The sequence below is a fragment of the Taeniopygia guttata genome, chromosome 13 (genome assembly GCF_048771995.1).
Source record: "Taeniopygia guttata chromosome 13, bTaeGut7.mat, whole genome shotgun sequence".
NCBI classification, from domain to species: domain Eukaryota; kingdom Metazoa; phylum Chordata; class Aves; order Passeriformes; family Estrildidae; genus Taeniopygia; species Taeniopygia guttata.
In genome coordinates this window covers 4,901,042-4,913,807 of record NC_133038.1, presented here as the reverse complement: position 1 = coordinate 4,913,807, position 12,766 = coordinate 4,901,042, and the positions used below count along the sequence as shown (strand labels likewise).

The 12,766-nt window shown below is 51.4% G+C and overlaps 1 protein-coding gene across 2 annotated transcripts; it reads left to right on the top strand.

Annotated features, from left to right (window-relative positions):
* Positions 1 to 704: 704 nt before the first annotated feature.
* ATOX1 (antioxidant 1 copper chaperone) lies at positions 705 to 5,948 on the top strand. Of its 2 annotated transcripts, XM_072935462.1 has the most exons (5): positions 705 to 1,002; positions 1,039 to 1,058; positions 2,531 to 2,606; positions 3,871 to 4,027; positions 5,740 to 5,948. In XM_072935462.1, exons 1-4 carry the CDS (start codon positions 720 to 722, stop codon positions 4,002 to 4,004), a joined length of 513 nt encoding a protein of 170 aa, XP_072791563.1. In that variant the 5' UTR covers positions 705 to 719; the 3' UTR covers positions 4,005 to 4,027; positions 5,740 to 5,948. The 2 variants fall into 2 exon arrangements, with proteins under 2 accessions (XP_072791563.1, XP_012430038.3); XM_012574584.5 differs by having other exon boundaries at positions 705 to 1,058.
* The last annotated feature ends 6,818 nt before the right edge of the window (positions 5,949 to 12,766 follow it).

The following is a 12,766-nucleotide window of genomic DNA, read 5'->3' as shown; positions in this document are numbered from 1 at the left end:
GTATCTATGACATGAAGCACTCAGAGATAGATTTCACCCTATAAAAATGACTTCCTGCCCACCGCCGCATCCCTGAGCGCTGCCTGAACCGCTCCCTGCCATGCCTCGCAGCAAGGGATACAGACAGGGCACGGGCCTGCAGCCACGCTCCGCATTAATATCCTCCCCCAGTACCTCCTTTGCTATCTTTAGACTAAGCCACGCTGCAATCTGCCAGTTCCTAAATCAGCACTGCAGACTTTTACAAAGTTTAATGTGAGCCCAGCACAACAACCCGCCCCGAATAAACTCTGCCAAAGGGATCTTGGACATCCCTCTGCAGAGCAATAGCAGGGCAGGGAATTCCATCGGTACAGCAGCAGCATCCTGTGCACCTCAAAAGAAATGCCCTGGTTACATTCCCTGCTACAGGCTGGGCTTCTCAACGGGAAGATGCTGAAACCCAGCACGTGGTCGGAAAGTGTCACACGCACCACAGCTCTGCCAGCTCTTCTCAGCCCTGATGTGATGCTCTGTCCCCGCTCCAGCTCCCTTGTGAAAGCTCCTGAGCTGCTCCCGGGTCCTCCACCTTGCCTCAAGTTTTTTTTAGAAAGGGGCCCAATTTTCCTTCAAAGGACCATAGAGCCAGGGAAGGAAAAAAAAAGAAAGCAGACACATCTTCAGGGACCAGAATCCTTTTCCTCCGTCCATATCCATTCTACCCGAGCTCTCCCAAGCTAATGAATCTCAAAATCTCAAAAGACGAACAAGCTTTCTTCAGCAGCCCGGCCCCATCCTCACGGCTCTCCCCACCTCCCTCCCGCAGCCATTTCTCCGTGCTGATCCCTCGCCTGGAAGCGAGCAGAGCTCCCGTTCTGGAGCTCCACACGGCCCAGCCCTCCGCCGCTTCTCCCCTCGGCCTCGGCTCATCCCCGCCCCCGAGGCACGGCCCGCCCCTTCCTCCGCGCCCGCCCGCCGCCGCGCCCGGGATCCGGGATCGGGGATCCGGGATCGGGAACCGGGGATCGGGAACCGGGGATCCAGGAACCGGGGACCGGGAGCGCGGCTCCGCCATGCCGGTGGGTGCGGGGCCCGAGGGCCTCTGCGGGGCCGGGGACACGGCGGGGCGGCGGGGCAGGGAGGGCGCTGCCCGCTACCGGGGCTGCCGCGGGGCTCCCCCGACCCCGAGGGTCCCCGAACTCCGGGGCTCTTTCAGAGCGCCGGGCTCCCCAATCCCCCGAGGCTCTCCCAGCCCCTCGGGGCTCCCCCAAACCCCCCGACTGGCCCAGTCCTCGAGGCTCCCCAAACTCCCAGAGTTGCTCCTGTCCTCGCTGCTCCCCTGGTTCCCCAGGGCTCCCCCAGCCCTCCAAAGCTCCCCCAGTCCCCCAAGGTCCGCCAGATCCTGCAGCTCCCCAAACTCTTAAGGCTCCACCAGATCCTGCAGCTCCCCCAAACTCTAAGGCTCCCCCAGATCCTGCAGCTCCCCCAAACTCTAAGAATGCCTCAGCCCCCCAAGGTCCCCCAAATGCTGCATCTCCTCCAAACCCCAAGGCTCCCCCAGATCCTGCAGGTCCCCCAAATTCCGACGCTCCCCCAGTCCTGAACTCGCCCAAACCTCAGGCCGCCCCCAACTCCCAGGGCTCAGACACAGAAGGGCAGCATTGATGGGACCCTCCTTCCCCCCTGCTCACACATTTCCCCAAAGCACTCAGGGCCTTTGGGAAATAAAACCAAAGAAAATGGTAATTACACTGAAAAAAAAACTAATGGGAATCTCTATCCCAAGCTCCTTCCTGGGTGAATGATCCCAAGAGGGTTTTGGCTTTGTAGTGGCAGGGGGCACAGGGTGGTTCTGAATAGAAGGAAGTGTGGGTTGCAAATAACAAATGCGCAATAGTTTTGCTTTTCTTTTTAAAGGAAAATAAAAAGCATGTGCGAGAGAAGGAAATTAGTACCTATCTGGTGCCAAAGGTTGAAGGCAGTGGTTAGTTACAGGCAAACAATGTTTTGTTGACCCAGTGTTGCTCTCAAAGTAGTGAAGATATTGCTGGGGCCCTAGTGGAGTGGAGGGATGAAAAAACAGCACTAATGGCCCTTAAATTTCTGGTTTGCTTTTATTTTTGTTATGTTGGGGACCAGAAGCCCTGTAGATGGAAGAAGAATAAGATGGGGAAGCACTGAAAACCTCACAGACTTAAGTCAGGACAGCGAGTAGCTGGAAGCAGGAGATTTGCTTCCTCTTGGGTCCCCTGGACAGGATGAGTAAGTCCAGCACAGGCCATGGAGATGGCCATTTGTACTGACTGTGGAGGTGGCCACACAATCTCCAAAGGCCCCTCAGGATTATGCTGTGGGGGACAGCACAAGGACACCATAGGGGGGAGTACCAAGAGTTCTCAGTTTTGCTGAGGACCTCTTAGTGGTGTGCGTATGGACCTTTAGACTTGGGAGGCTTTGAACCTCCCCAAGGGAAAAAGGAAAGTGTGGAGTGTTCATGGTGCATTTCCGGCTGTGCTCCCCCTGACCCCTCACCTGCCTCTTTTCTTTCCAGAAACACGAGTTCTTCGTGGACATGACCTGTGAGGGCTGTTCCAATGCGGTCACCCGTGTCCTGCACAGGCTGGGAGGTGAGTCAGTGCTGGGTGTGGCACAGCCAGCTCCGGGGCAGTGCCCTGGGGTCCTCCATCCTGAAGGATAATGCTGTGGGTTGAAGTTGAAAGTTGGAGACTTGTCCTTGTTCTGCTCTGAGGCTGCTCCTTAGCTGGTGACAAGTGGCTGGTGGTTGGCAGGTCTGTGACCCTTGGAGAAGTGTGAAGGGAGGGAGGAGCTGCCACAGCTGCAGGTGGTTCTGAGTCACCAGGGCCTCACCCTGAACCCTCTGGGAAGGACACTGGCAGTCCCCTGCTCAGGAAGCGAGGTGAATGGCCTTGTTTCCAGGGAGGCCTGGGGTGTCCGTGGTGCTTCCCCAGATGTGTCATCAGCAGTCACAGGGAAGAGCTGCTGAGCAGAGCGTTTGGTGGTTGTCTGTGTAGCCTATTTTTAATACCACCTGGAAAATTATAAAAATTATAACCCATTTCTTCTGTTTGCTGGCATTCCCAAGAAAGAAGGATCTGGCCTGCACTCGTCAGTTGTGAGGACCTGCTCCCTCCGAGGGAGAACAACTTCCAGCCACCAAGGCAGAGGCCTTGCAACTTCTTCCAGACCTCATTACCAGGCTGTGACAATTCCATTTTCTCTGTGTGTGTGTGTGGTTGTCAGTATCTCCATCACTCTTCAACAGGCTGGCCAGTATCAGCCTCCTGTGATGATGAGGCATAGCTCTCAAAGTTGATATATACTACAGGTTTTGTGAAAATACATAACTGGATAGAGACTGCATGTCCAGTTCCTCTCACTGGGATGAGAGTGGCTCACCTTTGTTAGGCACTGGGAAATCCACATGGTAAAATGTCTTTTCCCTCCTTTTACTTCCAGCTGTTAGGTGGTACTACCAGTTTAGGCATCTTGTCCTGAGCCTTTCCTAACCCTATTGACACTAAACCAGAGCACAGACTGAGCTGGATGGAAATTGTAGTGGTTGGTTTGAACTCAGCTTACCCAGTTTCCTACATGAGTGATTGTGTTGATCCAAGGTGGGGTGAGCAGATTAAAGCAGTTGAGAGACTGTGGTACCTGATGTGGAGCTAAAGCAGATTTTACTTCCTTCATGCCACTGCTGGCAGGACAGCAGGTTGATTTTGCTGGCTGCTGGTGGTGTCAGAGTGTGCTGGCAGAAGATAAATGTCCATTTGACTGATGCCCTGGGGAGCACAGATGTGTGAAGGTGAGCTTCCCCTGTGCTTACATCATTTGGCTGCTTCTAACTGTGCAAAATGTTTTTCCTCATAGGTGTCAACTTCGATATTGACCTGCCCAACAAGAAGGTGTATATTGACTCAGAGCACAACGTTGACACCCTGTTGGAAACCCTCAAGAAGACTGGAAAGAATGCTTCCTACCTCGGGGAGAAGTCTGCACAGTAGCCTTGCCTGGTGTGAGGAGCTAGGTATATACCAGCTGTACCCAGTGTGGAAGAGAGACAGCTGAGCTTTTTCCAGCTCTCCCAGTAAAACAGGCATCTTCCTGGAAAGCACAAATTTAGAAAGACCTGCAGGTCCAGCTCCAGCAAACCCCTCATGTCAGAGAAGCAGCTGGAGCACATGCAGGGACCCCTTAGCTATTCTGCACAGCCTGTGTGACCCCAGCCTTGGCTGTAGTGGAGATGTAGAACACAGCCTCTGTGCCATTCCCAGATGAACCTAGAGTTTTCCAGAGCATATTGTGCGTGAAAACAAATCCCAAACATGCTTAACAGCTGGCCAGAGAGAGTGGTGGGCCCAGCAATAGCAGGGAGGGTGATGGGACACAAAGAGCCCTTTGGGTGTAGGATGCTGTGGGCTGGCTCTTAGCACAAGGACCTCCAATAGCTGATTCTCCTGGTAAGGCTGTTAATCCTCCACTACACTTAAGGATGGAAAAACAGCAGCTCCCTGGCACTCTTCTGGATGTAAAATGTTGGGTTTCAGAATAGCTCCCAGTACACACATTCCTTGGCCAACTGTCTGCTCCAGTGACAACCTGATTGTTGCAGCCTGTCAATTTTCCCAGAATTCCAGCATAATGAAGACATGTACAAAACTCTGCTGACTGTAAAATATATTGGCAGACAAGGTTCAATTTCAGTGAAAAGAATAAAGTGGGAGAGGGCTGCCCACTCGCCACATGTATCATTCCTTAGTGTGCAAAATTGTTACATGGCATCTCCTAAGAATTTCTTTCTGTCAGGGGAGCTTTCTGATCCAGTGACGTTTTTTAATGGTCTAGTTGGATCATCATAAATACTCAGCACAGATGCACTGAAACCAGTTCATTCTGATTCAATTCCCAGTCAGTAAATTAAATCAGGGATTTATACCAGCAGGAATTAAACTGATACAAGAAAGAGCTGGGCTGATAGTGATGTGTGTGCAATAGATCTGCATTGTTTAATAGGCTGACAACAGATTTTAAATCTGCAGTTTGTATCATCTGAGCAAGCTCTCAGTGCTTCTTAGAAATTGTTTAAAATCATAGCTGTAATCAAATAAACCCACTTAACAGAGAGAGGCTGATCTGAATTGATCAGTGCCTCAAATAGTTTTCAGTGTATTTCAGTTTCCTAGTATTGACTGCAAGGGCTGTTACAGCTTGCAGAGACTTGTGGACTATATGTCTGCAGAATTGAACTATTACAGCAAAGTCAGTCTCAAATAAGGGGGATGTGTCACTTTTCCTGGCCCAGTTTTCCCATTTCTTTCCCTGTATGACAGCAAGGCAGCCAGTGAGTCAGATCAGCTGGCCAGCATGGCAGAACATTTCTCTGGATGCCTTTGTTTTCCTGTTGCATTTGAACTGAAGCTCTTTGGCTTATCCGAGGATCTTAAGACCCAAAACAAAGGAGAGTGGTGGGCTGGACTGGCCTTGCAAGACCACTTCAGCAGTCAGGCTGAAAATCCACTAAATTCAAATTTTGCACACCACATAACGAATGTTTTTAGGGGCCCATCTGTAAAAGGAGGGAGGGAAGTTGCAAATCCTTGGCTCTGATGGATGGATTTCCTTTGGCCCTCTTCCTGCTTGACCGGCAGAGGGCATCTCTGTATAACATTATCTCCTCTGGGCCTTGCTGTTCTTTCCCCTTCATTTATTCATGTCTTTATTTATGCATTTATTTTGCAGGAACTCAGTCATGACTTCAGCAAAAAGATGGCTTAACTGTTTGCGTGTCTCCCAGCTTGCTCTGTCGCTCGACCTGTGCCAGGTGTCGGAAAGCAGAGGGCTGGAGGGAGGAGACAGCTGGGCCTTGGGTGCAGGAGTGGAGAGGGCTGGAGGAGGTTGTGTGGTGTTTCTAGTCCCACAGTAAATCAAGGCACTGCTTTTAACTTTCAGTCCGTGTCTGTGTGTCCCGTGTGTCTTTGTACTGCTTTGAGTGGTTTTCTGTGAAAGAGGCAGCTTTTAGGGATGGAAAACTCCTCTCCATGCAAGACAGGTCTCCCAGGAAATTGCAGCTATCCTTAGAAGCTGACTGCAACCTCTGCCTGAGGAACACATCTCAGGAGAGCTGTGCTTGAATGTCACTTAGATTCAGGGAATCTGCATCTTGGAAGTTGTTTTTCCATCACAGAACAAACAAACTTTGCATTTGGGATGCAAGTGCTGGGAAGAAGGGACTTTTGTAGCCCCTTCAAGTCAAGGATAAGCAAGTGTCCTTTCGAGCTCAATGTGGCCTAGAGGCACAAGTGTGCAAAAGAGATTGCCTGAGCTGATGAGAAATAGAGGATGGAGGAAGGAGAAGGGCATGGGCATGTCCAAGGTCTCTTATTTCCTGACCCAGTGACCACTCTTCTGGGCTGTACTGTTGCTTTCATTTAGTTCAGGGTTTCAGCCCAGTGGAGGGATTGCATGTGTGTGTCCTGGTCTGCTGTCTGGTTTCACATGGGGGATGTCTCCCACACCTACCAGTCACACCAGGCTTGTTCTACAAAAAGGAAAAGCAGCTAAAGCTTGGAAGAAAATCTCTCTATATTTCAGAGATTTTTTTGCAACTAATTTGGATTAGTTTTGACATAATTGCAATTTTTTCTTTCTTAGTGAAGTTTACTGCTTCAAAGTCCTTCTTCACCTTTGATCCAAGCATGGTTAATTGCTGTAGATGGACTTGCAGGGGGCTGGAGAAGCACTTCAAGGAATGTGTTGCAGACACTTTTTATTACTGTTTAAATTAAGGGAAGCTAAAGGCTACAAGTGTAACATCGTTGCTTTATTTTCTTGCCTTAAAGTCTCCCAGTTTGGCAGGAAGCTTCCAGAGCCAAGACCCAGAAGCAGAACCTATTTCTGTTCATGCACTCAGATGCCCAGTGTGACCCCTCCAGGGTCCTGGGGAGCGAGTGACTCTCTTTCCCTAGACCACCCTTGCTGCCCTGAGCTGGTGTTTGCCAATCTCAGTTATTATTTATTGCCTTCATCTTCCTCCCAGGCTTGGCCAGTGCCCCTCTGGTGGCGGTGGCTGGGGGAGGACATGTGCTGGCAGCCTGGCAAGGAGCTGATGGCACAGGGGCCTTGGAGCCAGCAGTCCTGGTGGCACTTGGTGTCTGCCAGGCTGGCAGGGGGCAGTGGCAGTGTGCTGCCCACACAGGACAGCTCCCACTGCATCTTGCTGAAACCAGGCTGCTCGTCCTTGGTGTCTGGGGTGCAGTTTGTGCTGCCCACACTGCCCTGGCTGCTCTGCTCCCTCCTCCTTGCTCTGCTTTGTGTAAAGCCTGCTTATCTTCAGAGATAAACAGACAAGGAAAGGTTTCTACCCGCAGCCAGCCAGGAGGTTCATGCAGATATCTGAAGCTGCAGCACCCATCTGCAGGGCTGCAATCTCCCAGCTCTCCCCTCCATTGTTCAGTGTGGGTAGAGGGCAGACTCTGCTTTAAGCTCTGGCCTGTTGAGTAATGACAGCCTGTGTCAGTCCTCACTTTGGAGTGTGGGCTGCATTTGGGCTGAATACAGCTGGGATAGGGAAGTTAGGGCAGGATGGTTGAGTCTGAACAGAGCTGCAGGCCTGCAGAGTGGCTGCCTGAGAGGTTTATGGCAAAGTGTTGGGAGAAAAAACAGCTTCATAGACTAAAAGACTGAGAGAATCACTACCTGAGCACACTTTCTTTGTTCCACCACTGCCCAGCTGCAACATCGTAATTTATCATGTTAGCCTGAACTTGACTGCATCTCATGGAGAGGGACCCCAACAAGCCCACATGGATAACATCATCACAATATTTTCCACAGGAAACAATATGCTAGACACTGAGGCTGTGAGGCTGTTTTCAGACAAGGAAATGCTCAGTTTGCAATGCAAACAGGAAAGGGTGGCACTTGGAAAAGGAGCTTTCCTATACCACAGACACCCAGACTGTGCAGGACATCCCAGTGCCTGCTGAAGAGCGCTGTGTCAGCAGGATGAGCAGCTGGTCAGGTCCACGGCTCATTGCCATCCATGAATGTGTTGTCCCAGCTGCAGGGAGACTTCGCTGCTGGTCTCTTTTTTCTTTCTTAATTTCTCCACTTCTGGTTTCTTCAGAAAGGGTTTCAGCCCAGCTCCAGCTGAACTGTGAGAATCCACAAACTGCCTCTAGCTGCAGCACCAGTAGGAACTGGGCAAACCCTGAGGGACTGGCTCTAAAAGTTCTTTTGTTTCTCCTGCCTCAAACTGATCTTTCCCCCTGACCCCCCTCCACAGTGTTTCCAGCAGACAGCATTTGCTTTTCTCACCCATCTCTGTGTGTTTGCAGCATTGCTGCTGTGCTTCTGGGTGTCATTTTTCACCTGGTGTTACTTTCCCCCATATTTTAAACAAAAATCTAATTTAGGTTGAAAAGTCTACAGCTTCCAAAGCCCAGTCCTTTATCCACAAAAGAAAAGCCATGGTTATCCCAGGGCTGCCTTAAGCACCACTGGCTTTTGGGCACTTTCTAATTACCTGATGACAGGCAGGGGATGATTTTAGCCAAAGGAGCAGTTGTACTCAGTCGAACCACCCAGTAAATGAGAGAATTTCCAAAATAGCACCACGGGCTGCAGAAAGCAGGCAAAGGACAGGAGAACCCCCTCGGTGCCTGCAAATGGTGATTCCTGGTGGCTTGGAGAGGTAAATTGCTGTGAAATTTCAGGGTGGGAAAGAAGGGCTCAGTTTGCAACAATCTCAGGAATTTTACAGGCGTGGCATGTCTGGGTGTTAGGACACACATGCTACATGGTTCCATGGGGGATTTATTACCAAAAGATTGGGATTTTCTAGTCTTACTGTGCTTTTAAATGTTTGCTGAAAGAAACAACCCAAACCAGGCTTTCACCTTCACTCAGCTGCCTGTTCCCAGCCCAGGCACGGCAGTGGCAGAGCTGGGAGGTGAAGAGCACCATGACTGATGGGCTGATGGCAGGATCATACCCCCACACTTTTGGGGTCACCATCAGCAACATTGCCCTGAGCAGCTGCTCTTTGAGCTGAAGCTGTGCAGCTCTACCTGGAGGTTGCTCTGGGCTGGGAGTTCAAAGTCAAAAGCATCACCTGAAGTGGTCAAACATCTCTGCAAATGACGTGGTCCTTCAGAAGGACTCCAGACTGGCTGGAAAAAGCTTGGTGGTCTCTCTGAGCTAAATGTGTTGGTCTTGCATCTTTTAAATAAGGTCTGCAAAGACACAATCTGCCTCAGCTGGGCTGAGGCCCCTCTGTGCTGGGTGATTTGCAGAATGTCCCAATGCAGCACTGACATGCAGAGCAACATCAAAGGCCTGGCTGGTTCCCAGTTCCCCTGTTGATACATGCAGATTCCCTGAGTAATTATCACAGGCAGCTTCCCACATTGCAGCTTCCAAAGCAGCAAAACACACGGGGATCTGACAGACTCCCCCTCCAAAACAGGAAAACACAGAGGGTTCTGACAGACCCCTCCTCCTGGGGGAGGGGGACTGTGGCAGCACAAATAGAAAAAAAAAACACCCAACAAATCAAACAAACAAAAAACAGGCTTAATTAAGGACTTCGAGAGCAGGAAATGTGCACACGTGTGCTTGCCAGAGCACAAATATTTTCTTTTGGAGCTGCTTTCTCCAAGGGTTCAGTAAGGTGATCGAGGCTGGGTTACAGAGCAAGGGTAGCAAACAGTTCCCAGCCCCTCCGGAAGGCAGCGGCCACAGGGCACTGCTGTTTGCATCCTTCCCCATGCTCCAGCCTTTGGCTTTAGGCTCCCACACTATATACTGAAGCTATTCAACCATTTGGCTAAAAGCAGATGGGGAGGGAGAGAAAACAAAGTCAAACGAGAGGGAGAAAGGCAGCTTTTGTGCAGCCTCTGTTTGCAAAAGACAGCCCAAGCCCCTTTTGGACTAAGGTTTAATTTATTGGGCTCTGGAGAGCCGAGGTTCACAGCCCCACAGCTGCTGCAGGCAGTGGCACATTGGGGCAGAGGCAGGGGACGGGTGGGAGCGGCTCTGATAAGTGAGCAGCTCCCTCAGAGGGGCTGTGAGAGGCACAGGACACGATGTGTCCCCCTGGCTGCTCTGGGGAGAGCAGATCTGCCCTCTGACTTCTGCTACAAGGGTCTGTCCCAGGTCCCCTGAAGGGATGAGGGAAACTGGAGCCTTCAGCCTGGCCCTTCCTGCTATTGTCCCTCTGCTCATCATCTCTGTTCCTGAGCACCTCCCAAAGCACTGCTGGGTGCTGCAGAGCTGCATTCATGTTTCCTCTTCACCACTCCACACTAGTGGGTTGCTGTCACTGGGGCAAGACACAGCCAGAAGAGAGATCTTGCAGCATTTCAGACTTTTCCACAATTCCCAGCTGGCATGAAATTCCCAGGGCAGGACCATCTCTCTCAACCTATCTGCAACCTGCTCACCTATTTTCCACAGATGGGTGAGAAAATGTTAAAACAAACACAACTCATCCCCTTGTAAATGAAAGGAGATGCCTGAATGGAGCAGGAATCCACTGTGTGCAAGTACCCTCCTGTTCCATCTCAGATGGAGCAATTTCCCCCCTCCAAAGCTCCTGCTGGGCTGTGGGCAGAGCTTGGCCCACAGAAGCCAATGTCAGCAGGGTGCACAATGCCTGGCAATGACAACAGGGGCCTCGAGCTTAATCTGTTGTGCACAGCTTCAAAAAACCCCATCCCACACTGCTATTGTCAGGGTGATCCCATTGATTGCATCATCAGTCTGCTTGGAACAGGGGACTGTCTCCAGGGCTCAGGGCAGGAGTGCCTGGGGACCAGCCCTGGGGTCCCTGGGGCAGTGTAGGGAGCAGCCCTGGGGTCCCTGGGGCAGTGTAGGGACCAGCCCTGGGGTCCCTGGGGCTGTCCTGGGATCTGTGGACAAGCCACAGTGCAGCCTTGTGCTGTGCTGTTCTACAAATAGAGCCTGAGGTCCTTTGGCTTTTCCCTTGCCTTTGTCAGCTGGTGGGAGCTGGTTGTTATTATTATTATTGTATTCTTATTCTATTCTCCCCACAAAGGCATGGGACAAAGGGTCTCCCTTTGGTGGAGAAAATTCTGACACCAGCATTTGCATCTCTATTTCCCTGTGGTTTTGCCTTCCCCTGCATCTGTGCAGTGCTCCATGCTTGTGGCCTCCCAGGAGCAGCCAGCAAAGCAGGCAGCTCGGTGGGAACGATCCAATTTCCAGGGCAACTGGGACGGGACTGAGTCCAGAGTGTCCTCGGCTCACAGAGCCTCTCTTATTTCTCCACAATTTCCTCTCCGTTTGCTTTCTTAGTTCAGCCTGTCCTTTGCCAGGGAAGAGGCCAAAAAAGCAGAGATGTGGCACATCCAGAGTCCTCCCAGCTGGCTTTACAACTGCTGGGGGATTTTTAGCTTTCCAGTTTCAGGAGCAGCCCTCCAAACTTGCCTTGCCCTGAGGTCAAAATGTGTCAAAGTATGGTCAAAGCAAGAACACAGGAAGGCAGGAGGCCAGCTCTGACTCTAACAGCTCTGTGCTGAGCTTCTCACCAAGGGTCCATGTGCAGAAAGCACAGATGTGTATCCCCAGGTATGAATCATCACAGTGCTGGTCACCTGTGCTATGAACAGCTGAAGATACAAGTCCTGGTGTGTCCAGAAGTCCAGAAATCAACTCAGCAAAGTGTCTCCAACCCTCTCCTGCTCACAATTGAGAGAACTGCTCACAATTCCTCCAAACAGGGTCTCAGCATGCCAGTGGGATGGCACAGGCTCAGCTGCACCCCAGGCCTTGCAAGAGGCCAAGAAACCTTCCCTGTGGGCCACCCAGGGATCCAATGAACAGCAGGAGCTGTGCTCGGGATCAATGCTGAAGAGCCACTTCGAGGCAAAGGGAGCTGAGCACGAACTGCTCTTTGCCATGGAAAACAATAGACCCAACCCAATGCCAGAGGGTTTTAAAATTCATCCCTAGAGCAGGATAATGCTGAAAACCCCCAGCTGTTATTTCCAGATTTGCAACCCCAACAGAGGAGCGGCCAGTTCCTGCCAGAGCAGCAAGCTTGTTTGTGTGTCTGTGTAAACCTGACAGCCAGGTGTTCCTCCCCACGCTGGCATTGTCCCTCTGTCCCCAGCTGTCCCTCTGTCCCCTCTGTCTCAGCTTCACAACATGTGGGGAGCAGGAGGGAAAATGTCCTGTCCCAGCTGGTTTGCAGGGCAGACCTGGCTCCTGGGCTGGGGGCCAGCAGCTGGAGCCCCCTCCCAGACACACCAGGCTGGGACCACGCAAAAAGAGGGGCCAGAAGATGTGATCTTGCTCCTCCCTTCATTTCTTCCAGAGCCTCCAGAAATTCAGGGAGAGGGATGAACTTTCTGATTCCACTGGAAATGGTTGAACACTGAGAGGTTTGGGGAGAGGTCAGAGAAAGAGGTGTCACTTCTCATCCAGCCTTTTCACCCACACTTTCCATCCAGAAGCAGCCCAGATTCCCTTGATAGCACTTGTTATTTTTATTGCCTTGGAGAAAAAACAGCATGAATGGCCCAGCCTTGAGAGAGATGGCATCAATGTCAGACCAGGCACACCTCAGGCAATGAGGACCTCTGTTCTTGGGGGTTGCAGTGGATAATTTTTAAAGGTCCATTGCAATCCAAACTCTTGTATGGTTCTGGGATTCTCCAGAGTTGCCTGGGGAGAGAAGCAGGAAAGGAGCCCTTGGGCACAGGCAGGAGCCAAGCTCCCTCAGCAGCTGCCCGGATGCCCTCGC